This window comes from Apus apus, assembly GCF_020740795.1.
Source record: "Apus apus isolate bApuApu2 chromosome 28 unlocalized genomic scaffold, bApuApu2.pri.cur SUPER_28_unloc_2, whole genome shotgun sequence".
Classification (NCBI taxonomy): Eukaryota; Metazoa; Chordata; class Aves; order Apodiformes; family Apodidae; genus Apus; species Apus apus.
In genome coordinates this window covers 1-12,727 of record NW_026248822.1, presented here as the reverse complement: position 1 = coordinate 12,727, position 12,727 = coordinate 1, and the positions used below count along the sequence as shown (strand labels likewise).

Here is a 12,727-nt window from a genome sequence, read left to right as displayed (position 1 = left end):
AGCACCGCTGTGGTCCCCTCTTCAGCTGAGACCCTGCAGCTCATCACAGTAGTGGGCCCGGAGCAGCACCCGACCCCACTGTGGGGCAGCCCGAGGGAGACCTAATGGGTGGGGGGGGCCCGCATTGTCCCGGAGGGGACCTAAGGTGCAGACGGGTCCCCCCAGCACCGCTCAACCCCAGCACGATGCGGTGAGACACCTCCCCCCCCACACTTTCCGAACCCACCCGCTGCAGAGGGGGTCCCTGACCCCCCCCCCGGACCTTACCTGCAAGCTCCCAGTTGCCTCCTCACTAATTACCAGCCGCCGCTAATGAGAGAGGAGGGGCTGGGTGTGCTCAGGAGGTGCCGGGGCCGAGGGTGGGGGGGGGCTGAGGGCGTGGGACACATCGGGCTTTGAGGACGCATAGAGGACAGGGTGCAGGGGGTCGTGAGGGTGGCCCCCCCTGGCTCTGCCCTCTCGGTCTCTTCCGCCGCCCCGTTTTGTGTCGAGAGGCCCCCAACAGCCCCCGGTGCCACGGGATCCATTTCCCACCTCCCCCCCCCCCACGGCACCAGCACATCCCGGGGGTCCTGACAGGGGTTTCAGCACCGGAGCGAGCCCGAGGGTGTCACCCCCAGCCTCCCCACGCCGCGGCTGCTGGTTTATTGTCACCATCCAAGGACAATTTTGCTCCAGTTCCAGCGCTTGGGCGCCCAGGGCCGGGATCCATCCGGCCCATCTATTGTCATTTGCACGAGGCTCCGGCCCCCGGTGACACACGGACCCGCTGCCACCCGCACCGGGGACCTGGGGACGTCACCGCCCGGGGCCACCGTGGGGAGAGGGAGGGTGATGTGCCCCGGGCACCGGGGACAAGGTGCTTGTGCTGGGGACAACCTGCTGGCACCGAGGACCGTGCGCTGGTACCGGCACCGGGAGGCACCGGGCCGTGCCGGTGCTGGATGTGACCCTGCGAGGCCACACGGTGCTGCCTGAGCCGGGTCCTCGGGGGTCGCCGAGGCAGATGGAGACCGTGGAGTCACCGGAGGCTGCACGGACCCCCCTCCCTGCGCTGGCTGCGGGGAGCCCGGGGGGCCGGGACCTGATGCATTATTCATGTATCCCGGCCCCGCGGCTCCTACCGGGCTCAGCTCCCGGCTCCGGTCCCCGAGCCGTTCGCTCTAGGGTTGGGGACTTGTCTGTCCCCATCAGGATGACCCCGGGTCCTGCCTGGGGACAGTGGGAGCAACCGGGATGGGGAAACCGAGGCAGGGCTCAGCACCGGGAGCCACCAGCGGTGGCCCCGCCACGGCCGCAGCCCCCTGCCCGGTGCCCTGGGGGGCTCGGCCCTGGCAGTAGCACCGCAGGCCCCCATGGATGGGGCCGAGCCCCCCCAAGCCGCTGAGCACCCTGACCCCCCCGTCCCTCCCATTCCCCCCATGACCTTTCTCGCAGTTTTTACCCCCAGCCTCGGCTCCCCCCCCTAAGTGCCCCCGCACGTCCCCTCGTGTCCCCGCAGGCAGGACCCGGGCGCCCGCTCCCCACCAGCCCTCGGTGCCGGCTAATTAGCGCTCGGGCTTCCCTTGGCAGCCCGGCTAATTAATTCGCTGTTGCTGCTCATTAGGATCAGCCGACGGCGGGGGTGGCGGTGGCGGGACTCCGGTGTCCCCGTCCCCGAGGAGTGGCACGGGTGGCAGCGCCGGCACCGGGGCCCGGTCCCCGTCCCCGCTGGGACGCGATGCTGCAGCCGCCGTTAATTTGTTGCCCAAACATGGGCGGGTTTCCAGGATCCCATCGATCCTCCCGCCCGGCGGGGCCATAAATCCCGGCAATATCCCGGCTGATTGATCGCCGCCCGCCGGAGCGAGCCGCCCGGCCTGCAAATCCAAGCCCAGCCCCAGGAATGACACCGGCACCGCGCAGGGGGGGGCACCGGCCGCCCCCGCCCTGGCATGTGTGTGCACCCCCGGGACCCCCTCGCCCCCCGTTCCCCCCTTCCCGAGGTGTTCCCGCTGTGGGGCAGCGGGGCCCACCCGGGGCAACCAGTGGCTCTTGCCCGTTTTTTCCTCTTTTTCCCTGATATTTTCGAATTCACGGGAGCCTGGGGGGGAGGGGGGGGTTGATCCTTTCCCGGGGGCGCAGAGGCCGAGGCTCCATTTTGCAGAACGGAGCAAATTCAAGCGAGGTTTGCAAAGAGCAGCTGGAAACCGGGATCCGGACCCCACCCCGGCAGCCGCCTCGGTGGCCAGAGGGGTAGGGGGGTACGGATCGGAGTCCCCCGAGGCTGGAAGGGACCGTGGGCCCCATCACAGCCCCCCCCCCACCGGCCCAGGGGCTCCCAGGCAGGGCCCTTGGGATGAGCCCGGGCGACGGGTCCCCAAAAATGGGCCCGTGGCCACCAGGCTGCCCGGGCCCTGTGCAGGGGCCGGGGGGGCTGGGGGAGCTGTGCACCCTCCGGGCACCCAAATACCCCCCCCTCACACCCCCGTACCGGTCTTGCACACACACACACACACACACACGTCCACCCCCGTGAAACACCCTCCCCTTGCACACTCACAGCTCTGCCACCCCCCCCCGCCCCCGTCTCCAACACACGCACCCCTGCACCCCCCATCTGGGCACCCTGCTCCCCCCATCCCTGCCCCCCCCGCTCACACACACCGAGCTGTGCACACACACGGACCCCCCCCCCCCCCAGTTGCACACTCACATACCCCCCGGAGTACACTGACACCCACCCCCCCCCCCCGCTCCCCATCACAACCGAGCCCCTCCCGCCACATGCACCCCCCCCCGCCGCGTTCATCCCCCCGCCCCCGCCGTGCCCGGTGCCGTCGAGCGGGGCGGGCGGAGCGGGGCTGCGGGCGCGGCGCGGAGCGGGCGGCGGCCCCGGCACGTGGCTCCCGGCGCCGCGGGCGGCAGGTACCGGCGGGGGGGGATACACCGGAGAGGGGACACCGGGGGGGGCTCCGCCGCGGGACTGGGATACGCGTCCCCGGAGACCCCCAGAGGGGCGTGGGGACGGCTCCGGGAGAACCGGCCCCAGGCAGCGCTGCCCGTCGCCGTCCCTGTCCCCGTCCCCGCCGCTGTCACCGGGGAGACCGAGGCGCGGGGCAGCGGCGGGGCCGCTCGGGGGCCGCTCCCGCGGGAGGGGGTTTCGTTCCCGGGGGTCCCGCTGACGGGCAACTTGGCGAGAAGTTGCCCCGCGCATCGCGGCGGCTCCATCCCGGCTCCATCCCGGCTCCCGTCCCCGCTCCATCCCGGCTGCGGTCCCGTCTCTTTCCCGGCTCCGGTCTCGGCTCATTCCCGGCCGTATCCCGGCTCTTTCCCGGCTGTATCCCGGCTCCGGTTACCTCACCAGCTCCGACCAGCTTCGGTCCTGGTTGCATCATCGGCTCCGGTCCCGGCTCCATCCCGGCTCCGGTCCTGGCAGCTGCGGGAGCTCCGGTCTTGACTCCGTTCCTCGGCTCCGGTCTCAGCCCCTTCCCCGGCTCCTCTCCCGGCTCCGTCACTGTCTCGGGTCCCGGCTCCGCTCCTGGTTCCACGATCGGCTCCGGTCTCGTTCCCTTCACCAGCGCAAGTCCCGGCTCCATCCGCAGCTCCGCTCCCGGCTCTGGCCCCGCTTCCCGTCCCATCCTCGGTCCCAGCCCTGCTGCTGTGACCAGTCCTGTCCCCATCCCTGTCCCCATCCCTGTCCCCACTCCCATCTCCGGCTCCAGCCCCGCTGCTGTTCCCACTTCCATCCCTGCTCCCGTTTCCACTCCCAGCCCTTTTGCCGTCTCCATCCCCAGCCCCATTCCTGTCCCCAACCCCGTCCCCACCCCTGCTCCCGTTCCCAGCCCCATCCTTATCCCTATCCCCATTCCCAGCCCCATCCCTGTCCCCAACCCAGCTCCTGTCCCTATCCCAGCCCCACTGCTGTGACCACCCCCTATTCCCCATCCCTCCTCCATCCCCAGCCCCATCCATCCCCATCCCCACTCCCAGCCCGGTGCCCGCCGGGGCTCGAGGCTCGGTGGGCGGCTGGGTGCCGTCCCCCCCTCCCGGTGCCACCATCGCTCCCAAGGGCCAGGAGGACCTGCTGGCTCTGGCCGCCTCCCGGCTGAGCCGCAGGAAGCGGGTGGCCGGGGCGGCCGTTGGGGTGGCCATGGTGCTGGTGCTGCTGGTGGCCATCCCGCTGCTGGTGCACAGCTCCAAGGCGGCCGCTCACTACGAGATGCTGGGCAGCTGCCGCATGGTCTGCGACCCCTACCCCGGCCCCGAGCTGCCCCCCCCCGTCCCCGCCTCCCTTCCTGCCCGGCGCCAAGGGCGAACCGGGCCGCAAGGGCCGCGCCGGGGTGCGGGGACCCCCAGGACCACCGGGACCGCGGGGGCCGCCGGGTGAGCCGGGCCGGCCGGGGCCACCGGGGCCACCGGGGCCGGGTCCCGGGGGGTACATCCCCTCCTTCTACAGCCCCAAAATCGCTTTCTACGCGGGGCTGCGGAAGCCCCACGAGGGCTACGAGGTGCTGCGCTTTGACGACGTGGTCACCAACGTGGGCAACTACTATGAGCCCTCCAGTGGGAAGTTCACCTGCCCCCTGCCCGGCATCTACTTCTTCACCTACCACGTCCTCATGCGCGGCGGCGACGGCACCAGCATGTGGGCCGATCTCATGAAGAACGGGCAGGTACGGGCAGGCACCGGCACCTGCAGCGCCGCCGCGGCTGCTCCGCTATCCCTGCTCCCCACCCTGCTCCCCCCGGCTGGTCCTTCACCCTGGTCCGACCTGGGTCCTCCGGCCCCATTTCTCTGTGTGTCTCCCACATCCCATTTTCCCCATCCCAATCTCCCCACCTCACTTCCCTTGCCGTGGTTTTCCCATCTTGTTTCTTTCCATCCCTGTTTTCCCGTTCTGGTTTCCCTCAATCCCAGTTTCCCCATCCTGGTTCCCCCTATTCCTCATCCCTCATCCTCGTTCCCCTCACTCCCGATCCCCCATTCCCAATTCCCCTCACCCCAGTCCCCACATTCTGCTTCTCCCATCCAATTCCCCCCACTCCAATTCCCACCCTCTTCCCCTATCTCATTTCCCCCCATCCTTGGGGCTCCCCCCACCCCAGTAACCCCTTCCTCTCCTCCCCCATCCCATTCCGCCCACTGGGATCATGGAGGGGGGTGACTGGGGGAGCTACCCCCCCCACACCCATCACCTCAGCCTTGGGGACATGAAACCCATGTCCCCACGGCTCCTGCCACAGGGACAGGGGGGACACACTCCTGAGAATCTCTAGGAATGGGGCCCATTGGGACCAGCTGGGACACCCTCCAGCCCGGGGGGGACGGGCTGTGCCCCCCACCAGTCCCTTTGTTCATGGAGGTGCAGCCCGGCCAGCAGCTCCCGCACCCCCTCACCCCGGACACTCCCCCATTTGTCAGGGGATAAATAAGGATCGATCCAGCTTGGTCGATGCTGCCCTGTCCCCCCCACCTCGGAACACCACGGCTCCCTGGGGGCAGTGCAGGAGTGTGGGGTGGGGCGGGGGGGCCCAGGCCCTGGGTTCTCTGGATCAAGTCACCATCAGGTCCTCAGTACAGAGCACGCCCAGTGACACCCCACTCTGACAGCCTGCTTTGGGTGGGGGGGTGGCCCTATCCTGGGGGACCCTGGGGTGCGGGGGAGATCTGTCCCAGTCCCCCCCTGTCCCCGCTGCCGGCCGGTTGGGGGGGACGACACCGATTCCTTCCCCCAGCGCTGCCGCAGGCGGGCGGCGTGACCTTGAGCAGTGATGGACTGAGGGGCTGAGCGGGGGTCCAGAGCAGCTCAGCCCCCCCCCGTTCCCAGCCCCACAGACTCTCCGGGTGTCTGGGAGAGGGCGGGAGGGGAGGGATGTCTCTGATGGATGTGGCCCCCCCCCCCGGCCCCAGGTTCGGGCCAGCGCCATCGCGCAGGACGCGGACCAGAACTACGACTACGCCAGTAACAGCGTCATCCTGCACCTGGACGTGGGGGACGAGGTCTGCGTCAAGCTGGACGGGGGCAAAGTCCACGGCGGCAACACCAACAAGTACAGCACCTTCTCCGGCTTCATCATCTACCCCGACTGACCCCCGCCCTCCCCACCCCTCCCCGGCCATGGGGACACGGCTGCGGCCATGGAGGTGGGGGCCCAGCTCCCCCTGGTGTCCCCCCGCTGTTGAGTTGGGTGGGATGAGACACCCGTGAGGATCCCCACGCTGCCCCGCAACCCCCGCCTCCCACAACAGTCCGTCCCCCCCACCCCGCGCCCCCCTCAGTGCGCCCCTTTCCCCGCATGCCAGCACCCCCAAGGGGGTCGGGGTGTCACGGTGATGTCCTCATCCCCTGGGACCCCCCTCGTCCCCTGTCCCTGTGGCTGCTCATTGGGCTCTGTGTTCCCCCCAATAAAACACTCGGGTTTGGGGGTGCAGCTGCTGCCTTCGCCTGCCGAGGGGGTGATAGAGGGGACCCCTGGGGACAGGGGGAGCCAAGGGATTGGGGGGGGGGGGTTGGAGGGGACCCCTGGGGACAAGAGGAAGGGAGGAGATCCCAGGGACAGGACTGTGCCACCTTCGCTCCTTGGTGCTGGCCCCGTCTGTCCCAGTGATGAACTCCGGGCCACTGCTTGGGGACCCTCATTGTCACCTTCCCCCAGTGCCGGCTGCCACCGGGGGCAGCGACACCCCCCCCTGCCACGCACACGGGTGTGCAAAGACACAGGCCACCCCTGTCAGGGGACGTGCTGGGGACCCCAGCGTTTGGGGTCTCCGCAGGAGGGGGGTGGAGCAGGGCCGGGTCCCCCCTGTCTGAGCCCTGCAGAGCCCAGTGGGGCACAAAGGGTCCCCCGGGCCCTGTCCCCAACCTTATCCATACCCTGTCCCCATCCTTGTCCCCACCCTATCCCCATCCCTGTCTCCATCCTTGTCCCCATCCCTGTACCCACCCTGTCCCCATCCCTGTCCCCATCCCCGTCCCCATCCCTGTCCCCATCCTTGTTCCCACCCTGTCCCCATCCCTGTCCCCATCCCCGGCGCTGTCCCCGCGTGTCCCTGGGCCGGTGCTGCCATCGTGAGGCACCTCGAGGTGCAGCATCAAACCCTTCCCTCTTGTGCCGCGTCCGTGGGTGCGTCCCCACTGTCCCCACCCCGCTCCCCCGGCAGGTGGGGGTCCCGGCTGGGGGAGGAATCAAATCCTTGCTCCCCACGGTGCCCCCCACTTCGCCACGGTCATCCCCCCACATGGTGTCCCCAAACTCTGGAGAAACACCCCTGTCCCCAGATGTTCCCCAGTCGCCCTCCCAAGGTCCTTCCTTGACCCCAGGATTTTCCTCCTGACCCCCCCAGGTTCCCACCCCAGCCCACGGCCGACACGAGTGACTCAGCTCCGTCCTTGTCACAGCCTTTATTTGCCACTCAAGCAGGATGGGGACACTGGGGGGGGCAGCCACAGAGTCTCCCCCACACCCCAGCCAGGCCCTGCACCCCTTCCCACCCTCAGCCCAGCCCACGGACCCAGAGCCAGGGGCAGCAGGCAGAGACCCTGGGGGGGGACAAGGGCCTGGGGAGCACCAGAGCCCCCAACCCTGGGGGCAGCTGGGACCTCCCCGGCTCTGGAGACATTCAAGAAACATTGGATAGAGCTGAAGTTCCAGCAGGGAGAAAATAAATAGGGGAAAAAATAGCAAATAGGAGGGGGAACAAGGCACCAGGATGTGCTGCAGCATCGAGCCACGGTGCTGGCAGCAGGGGCCGGGGGGGGGGGCAGCCAGCCCCATGCTCAGCCCCCAGCCCTCACAGGTGGGTCCAGCGAAGCCCCCTCCCCACCCAGTGCAGGATGGGGCTGGGGGGTGGGTCCCTCCATCACTTCCCTGGCTCCGCTTGCTCCTTGTGCGACTCTGTCACCACCTGCTGTGGGGGGAGAAAGTGGGGGAGAGAAGGTGGGGGTCAGCCCCATAGCAGGGCTGCCCCACATCCCCCCCCAAGACAGGGACCCCCCCTCACCTGCCCATCCTGTGTCTCGATGGTTTTGATGAGCACTTCCCTCCTTGCCGGGCTCTCCTCAGGCTGCAGCTCCAGCACTGGGGCACAGAGGGGCTGTGAACCCCCCCCGGCCTCCCCCTGGGGTGCAAGTGGGTGGCGAGACCACCCCAGGCAGGGGCACAGGGGCCCAAGAGAGGGTCTCTGCCCCAAGAGAGGGAGAAAAGATTCCCTCGACATGTTGGGGGACCCTCAACCCCCCTCACCTGAGCTTCTCATGGTGAAGGAGGTGGTGGGATGCACGGGGACAGTGATCCTGGGGGGGCAAAAGGGGGTGAGGAGGGGTCTTGGGGGGGCCCAGCATCAAGTCACAGTGACCCAGTGCCCAGGGTGGCTGTGCCCGGGGTGGGGAAGGCGAGGACCTGGGGGCAGCTCCTCCCCCATCCACCCACCCCCACCTTGCTTGGGTCCCAAGTTCCCACGGTAACGATTGGGTTTCCCTCCTGGCACGAAAATCCCGTAACAACCAGGATGGCCCAAAGAAAGGGGAGGAACGACCCTCTCCCCCCGCCGGACCCTGCACCCTGGCACTGGGGACACGGAGCAGGGCACAGAACCCCAGATCATCGCAGTTCCCAGCTCACCGGCTCTCCTCGCCCTCCAGCAGCCTCCGGTACGCGGTGATCTCCACGTCCAGGGCCAGCTTGACGTGCAGCAGGTCCTGGTACTCGCGCAGGTGCCGGGACATCTCCTCCTTCATCTGCTGGATCTCCTGCTCCAGCTGCTCCACCATGTCCTGGTAGTTCCCAACCTCCTCCCTGAACTCATCCTCCATCTCCCGCATCTGCCGCTGCAGCTCCTCGTTCTGCGGGCGGGGGGAAGGGGCTGCGTGGGGTTGGGGCTCGATGCCTGCGGCCCCCCCCGGGCCCCCCCGGCTCTCACCATGCCCTTCAGCCCGTCCACCTCGCAGCTGAGGCTCTGGATCTGCCGCCGGGACTCGCCCATCTCCTGCTTGGCCAGTAGCAGCGCCTCGTGGTTGCGGTTGGCAGCGTCCGACAGGTCGGCAAACTGTGGGGATGGGGGGTCAGGGCTCCCGTGACACCCCGACACGCCCCCCTGGCCCCCCCAGTCCCGGGTACCTTGGATTTGTACCACTCCTCGGCTTCCTGCAGGTTCTTCAGGGCGATGCTCTCGTACTGGCCGCGGATTTCCCGCAGCGCCGCCGTCAGCTCCGGTTTGCAGACCCCCCCTTCCCCCGGGCCCCCCGGGCTCGGGGCTCCCATCTCCAGGTCCCGCAGCTCCTGCGTGGGCACAGGGGATGTCACGCTGAGGCACAGACACTCCCTGCCCCCAGCCCCCCCCGAACCCCTCCTCCCCAGCCCCCCACCTCCTCGTGCAGCTTCTTGAGGAAGCCGATCTCGTCCAGCAGCAGCTCCACCCTGCGCTCCAGCTCCAGGCGGGACAGCGTGGCCTGGTCCATGTCCTGGGGGAGAGCTGTGGGGCAGCTCCCAGGGGATGGGACCCCCCCCAAGGACCCCCCCCCCGGAGGTGGTGCAGAATGAGCACCCCCTGGTGCTCAGGGCATGTCTGGGGCCGCCACAGGGTGGGCAGCAGGGCTGGGGGGCTCATGGGGGGGGCATCACTGGTGTGCACTGGGCGGGGAGGGGGGGGGCCAGGGCATGGGCACCACACGGGGGGGGGAAACACAGGCCCCCCAGCCCCCTCACCTTGCGGAACAGCACCAGGCTCTGCTCCGCATCCTCCCGCTTCTGTGTCTCATCCTCCAGCCTGGGGAGAATAGGGGTGGGGGGGTTGGCAGGATGCAGCCCCCCCCGTGCCTCCTGCTGCCAACCCCAGCCCCGTGTGCCCCCCCAGCTCTCGTCCCAGTCCACACCGTGTCCCGCCCTTCCGCTCTCCCAGTCCCTCCCAGTCCCAACCCTGCGTCCTTCCCCAGAGCCTCGCCCACTCCCAGTGCATCCCAGTGCACCCCAGGTGCTTTCCAGAGTCTGCGGGTGGATCCCGGCGCCCTCACCAGCTCAGCCGCGGCATCCCCCGGTCCTCATCCCGGTACACCCCCCGGACCCAATCCTGGCGCATCCCTCATCCCGGTGCACACCCCGATCCCGGCACATCCCTCACTCCGGTGTATTCCCAGGCCCCACCCCGGTGCATCCCTCCTCCCGGTGCCCCCCCCCGGCCCCGCCGCCCACCCACCGCTGCCGCAGGGCCGCCAGTTCGGCCTCTAGCCCGTCCCGCTCGGCCTGGAGCCGGTCACGGTCGCGGCCGAGGAGCTGCAGCCGCTCCCGCAATCCCCGCAGCTCCCCCCGCACCAGCCCGGCGGTGCGGGACGCGGCGGGAGGGCCCAGGGCGGCTCTCAGGGCCCCGTTCTGCCGCTCCAGCGCCCGCACCCGCTCCAGGAAAGCGGCGAAACGATCGTTCAGCGCCGCCAGCTCCTCCCGTTCCGCGCCCCGCGCCGCCGCCGCCCCCGCCAGCCGCCCCGCAGCCACCGTGAGGGGCGGCGGCGGCCCCGGGGTGCGGGGCGAGGGGGGGGCGCGGCCGCCGCGGCTCATGACGGTACCGGGAGGGTGGCGGCAGCCGGTACCGGCTGTTTATAGCGGGCGGCGGCTCCGCCCCGCCGGGGGAACCCGGGGCTGCTGGTGCGAGGGGAGGGGTCTGCCGGGCGGGGAAGGACCGGGGCGGCGGGAGGCCCCTCGGGTAGGGGGGGGCTGCGGGCGTAAGAGCCCGGTAACAGCAGGGGCTGTGGGGATAGGGGAGCCCCGGGAGCACAGACCCCCACTCAGAGGGAGAAAGGGGCAGGGGACCCCCACGGGGTGCAGGAGTTAACAGGAGTTAGGGGGTGTACAAGAAGTATGGGGGGAGGGGAGCACAGACACCCCACCACAGGCTGCAGAGACCCCCACCTCAGCCAGGTCACATCCAGCCCCAGAGCAACCCCTGGGGGTTCTGTTTCAGAGCCAAGGTGTTCCCAGGGGTCCTCCTCACCCCGCCTGGGGTCCTACCTCTACAACAAGGATCACTGGGGACAAAATGGGGGGTACATTAATCCTCCCCCAGGGCAGACAGCCCAGCAGGGCACAGCCAAGGGACACCAGGCAGCCGCCCAGGCCCCCACCTCCCCTGGGTACATCCCCCACACCACCATGAGACCAATTCGTGCAGGGACAATAAACAAAACAAGACTGCAAAGAGCAACTTTAATGAACACAGCAGAGGGTTCCCAGCAAGCACAGGCACTAGTACTCCTCCCCGTCCTCCTCCCCCTCCACGCTGTCAGCCCCCACCTCCTCGTAATCCTTCTCCAGGGCTGCCATGTCCTCCCGGGCCTCCGAGAACTCCCCCTCCTCCATGCCCTCCCCCACGTACCAGTGCACGAAGGCCCTCTTGGCGTACATCAGGTCGAACTTGTGGTCCAGGCGGGCCCAGGCCTCGGCGATGGCCGTGGTGTTGCTCAGCATGCAGACCGCGCGCTGCACCTTGGCCAGGTCCCCCCCGGGCACCACCGTGGGGGGCTGGTAGTTGATGCCCACCTTGAAACCAGTAGGGCACCAGTCCACAAACTGGATGCTGCGCTTGGTCTTGATGGTGGCGATGGCGGCGTTGACGTCCTTGGGCACCACGTCCCCGCGGTACAGCAGGCAGCAGGCCATGTACTTGCCGTGGCGAGGGTCACACTTCACCATCTGGTTGGCCGGCTCGAAGCAGGCGTTGGTGATCTCGGCCACCGAGAGCTGCTCGTGATAGGCCTTCTCGGCCGAGATCACCGGGGCGTAGGTGGCCAGAGGGAAGTGGATGCGCGGGTAGGGCACCAGGTTGGTCTGGAACTCCGTCAGGTCGACGTTCAGGGCCCCGTCGAAGCGCAGGGAGGCCGTGATGGAGGACACGATCTGGCTGATGAGGCGGTTGAGGTTGGTGTAGGTGGGCCTCTCGATGTCCAGGTTGCGGCGGCAGATGTCGTAGATGGCCTCGTTGTCCACCATGAAGGCACAGTCGGAGTGCTCCAGGGTGGTGTGGGTGGTGAGGATGGAGTTGTAGGGCTCCACCACGGCCGTGGAGACCTGGGGGGCCGGGTAGATGGAGAACTCCAGCTTGGACTTCTTGCCGTAGTCGACGGAGAGGCGCTCCATGAGCAGGGAGGTGAAGCCGGAGCCGGTGCCACCCCCGAAGCTGTGGAACACCAGGAAGCCCTGCAGCCCCGTGCACTGGTCAGCCTGAAACGGAAGGCAAGACAAGCCCCACCTGTCAGCCAGGCCGCATTTCAGCTGCTACTAGGTTGCCCAGCAGTGGAAACATTTCCCCCAGGATCTCAGGCCTCTGGGAACTCTTTGCCCTGGGGTCACGGGCCCTCGTGTCCCAGCCCTGCCCGCAGCCACTGCCCCTCGTGCAGGGGCACAACTGGCCCCTGGAAAAGGCTCCCACCTTCCTGCTGGAGTCAGGGCACACTGGGTATCCAGAGCCACCATCCCAAGGCACTGGTGGACAGGCAGGCACCAAGATCCCCTGCCCCCCTCCCAGGCCAGGAGCTGCTCCAGCACAAGCTAAACACTCAGCTCTGCTGCTCACGACTGTTGGTCTTGCCTTGGAGGCCCCAGCAGGGTCTGCAGCAGGTCGCCCATGGCTCTGCACCCTTGTCCTGCCCAGGATGGGTGCAGCTGGAGCCATGGTCTCACACCAGCCCACGGGTAACCAGCTGAACCTTTGATGTGCTGGGAGCTCCCACAGCGGAGCCGGCGGCTCGGCAGGCCCAGC

The 12,727-nt window shown here is 68.8% G+C and overlaps 3 protein-coding genes across 3 annotated transcripts; 1 reads left to right on the top strand and 2 right to left on the bottom strand.

Annotated features, from left to right (window-relative positions):
* The first annotated feature begins 4,120 nt into the window (after window positions 1–4,120).
* Window positions 4,121–6,074, top strand: C1QL4 (complement C1q like 4). Its single transcript, XM_051643740.1, is given in 3 exon segments — window positions 4,121–4,257; window positions 4,259–4,655; window positions 5,894–6,074. Coding segments are annotated over 3 exon segments (702 nt in total). The 5' UTR covers window positions 4,121–4,132; the 3' UTR covers window position 6,074.
* Window positions 6,075–7,831: 1,757 nt separating this feature from the next.
* Window positions 7,832–10,530, bottom strand: PRPH (peripherin). Its single transcript, XM_051643743.1, has 9 exons — window positions 10,175–10,530; window positions 9,688–9,748; window positions 9,348–9,443; window positions 9,100–9,261; window positions 8,903–9,028; window positions 8,605–8,825; window positions 8,227–8,276; window positions 7,985–8,061; window positions 7,832–7,891 (listed from the first exon to the last, which is right to left on the bottom strand). Exons 1-9 carry the CDS (start codon window positions 10,528–10,530, stop codon window positions 7,844–7,846), a joined length of 1,197 nt encoding a protein of 398 aa, XP_051499703.1. The 3' UTR covers window positions 7,832–7,843.
* Window positions 10,531–11,195: 665 nt separating this feature from the next.
* Window positions 11,196–12,215, bottom strand: LOC127396137 (tubulin alpha-1C chain-like). Its single transcript, XM_051643741.1, has one exon. It carries the CDS (start codon window positions 12,103–12,105, stop codon window positions 11,215–11,217), a length of 891 nt encoding a protein of 296 aa, XP_051499701.1. The 5' UTR covers window positions 12,106–12,215; the 3' UTR covers window positions 11,196–11,214.
* Window positions 12,216–12,727: the final 512 nt, after the last annotated feature.

Excerpts from the sequence above, each read along its gene's own strand:
- LOC127396137 (XM_051643741.1), bottom strand. The coding sequence starts at position 12,105 with ATGGAGCGCCTCTCCGTCGACTACGGCAAGAAGTCCAAGCTGGAGTTC.
- PRPH (XM_051643743.1), bottom strand. The coding sequence starts at position 10,530 with ATGAGCCGCGGCGGCCGCGCCCCCCCCTCGCCCCGCACCCCGGGGCCG. Across the intron at positions 8,826-8,902 it reads TGGACGGGCTGAAGGGCATG|AACGAGGAGCTGCAGCGGCA; the intron begins GTGAGAGCCGGG and ends CCCCGCCCGCAG. Across the intron at positions 7,892-7,984 it reads TCGAGACACAGGATGGGCAG|CAGGTGGTGACAGAGTCGCA; the intron begins GTGAGGGGGGGT and ends CTCCCCCCACAG.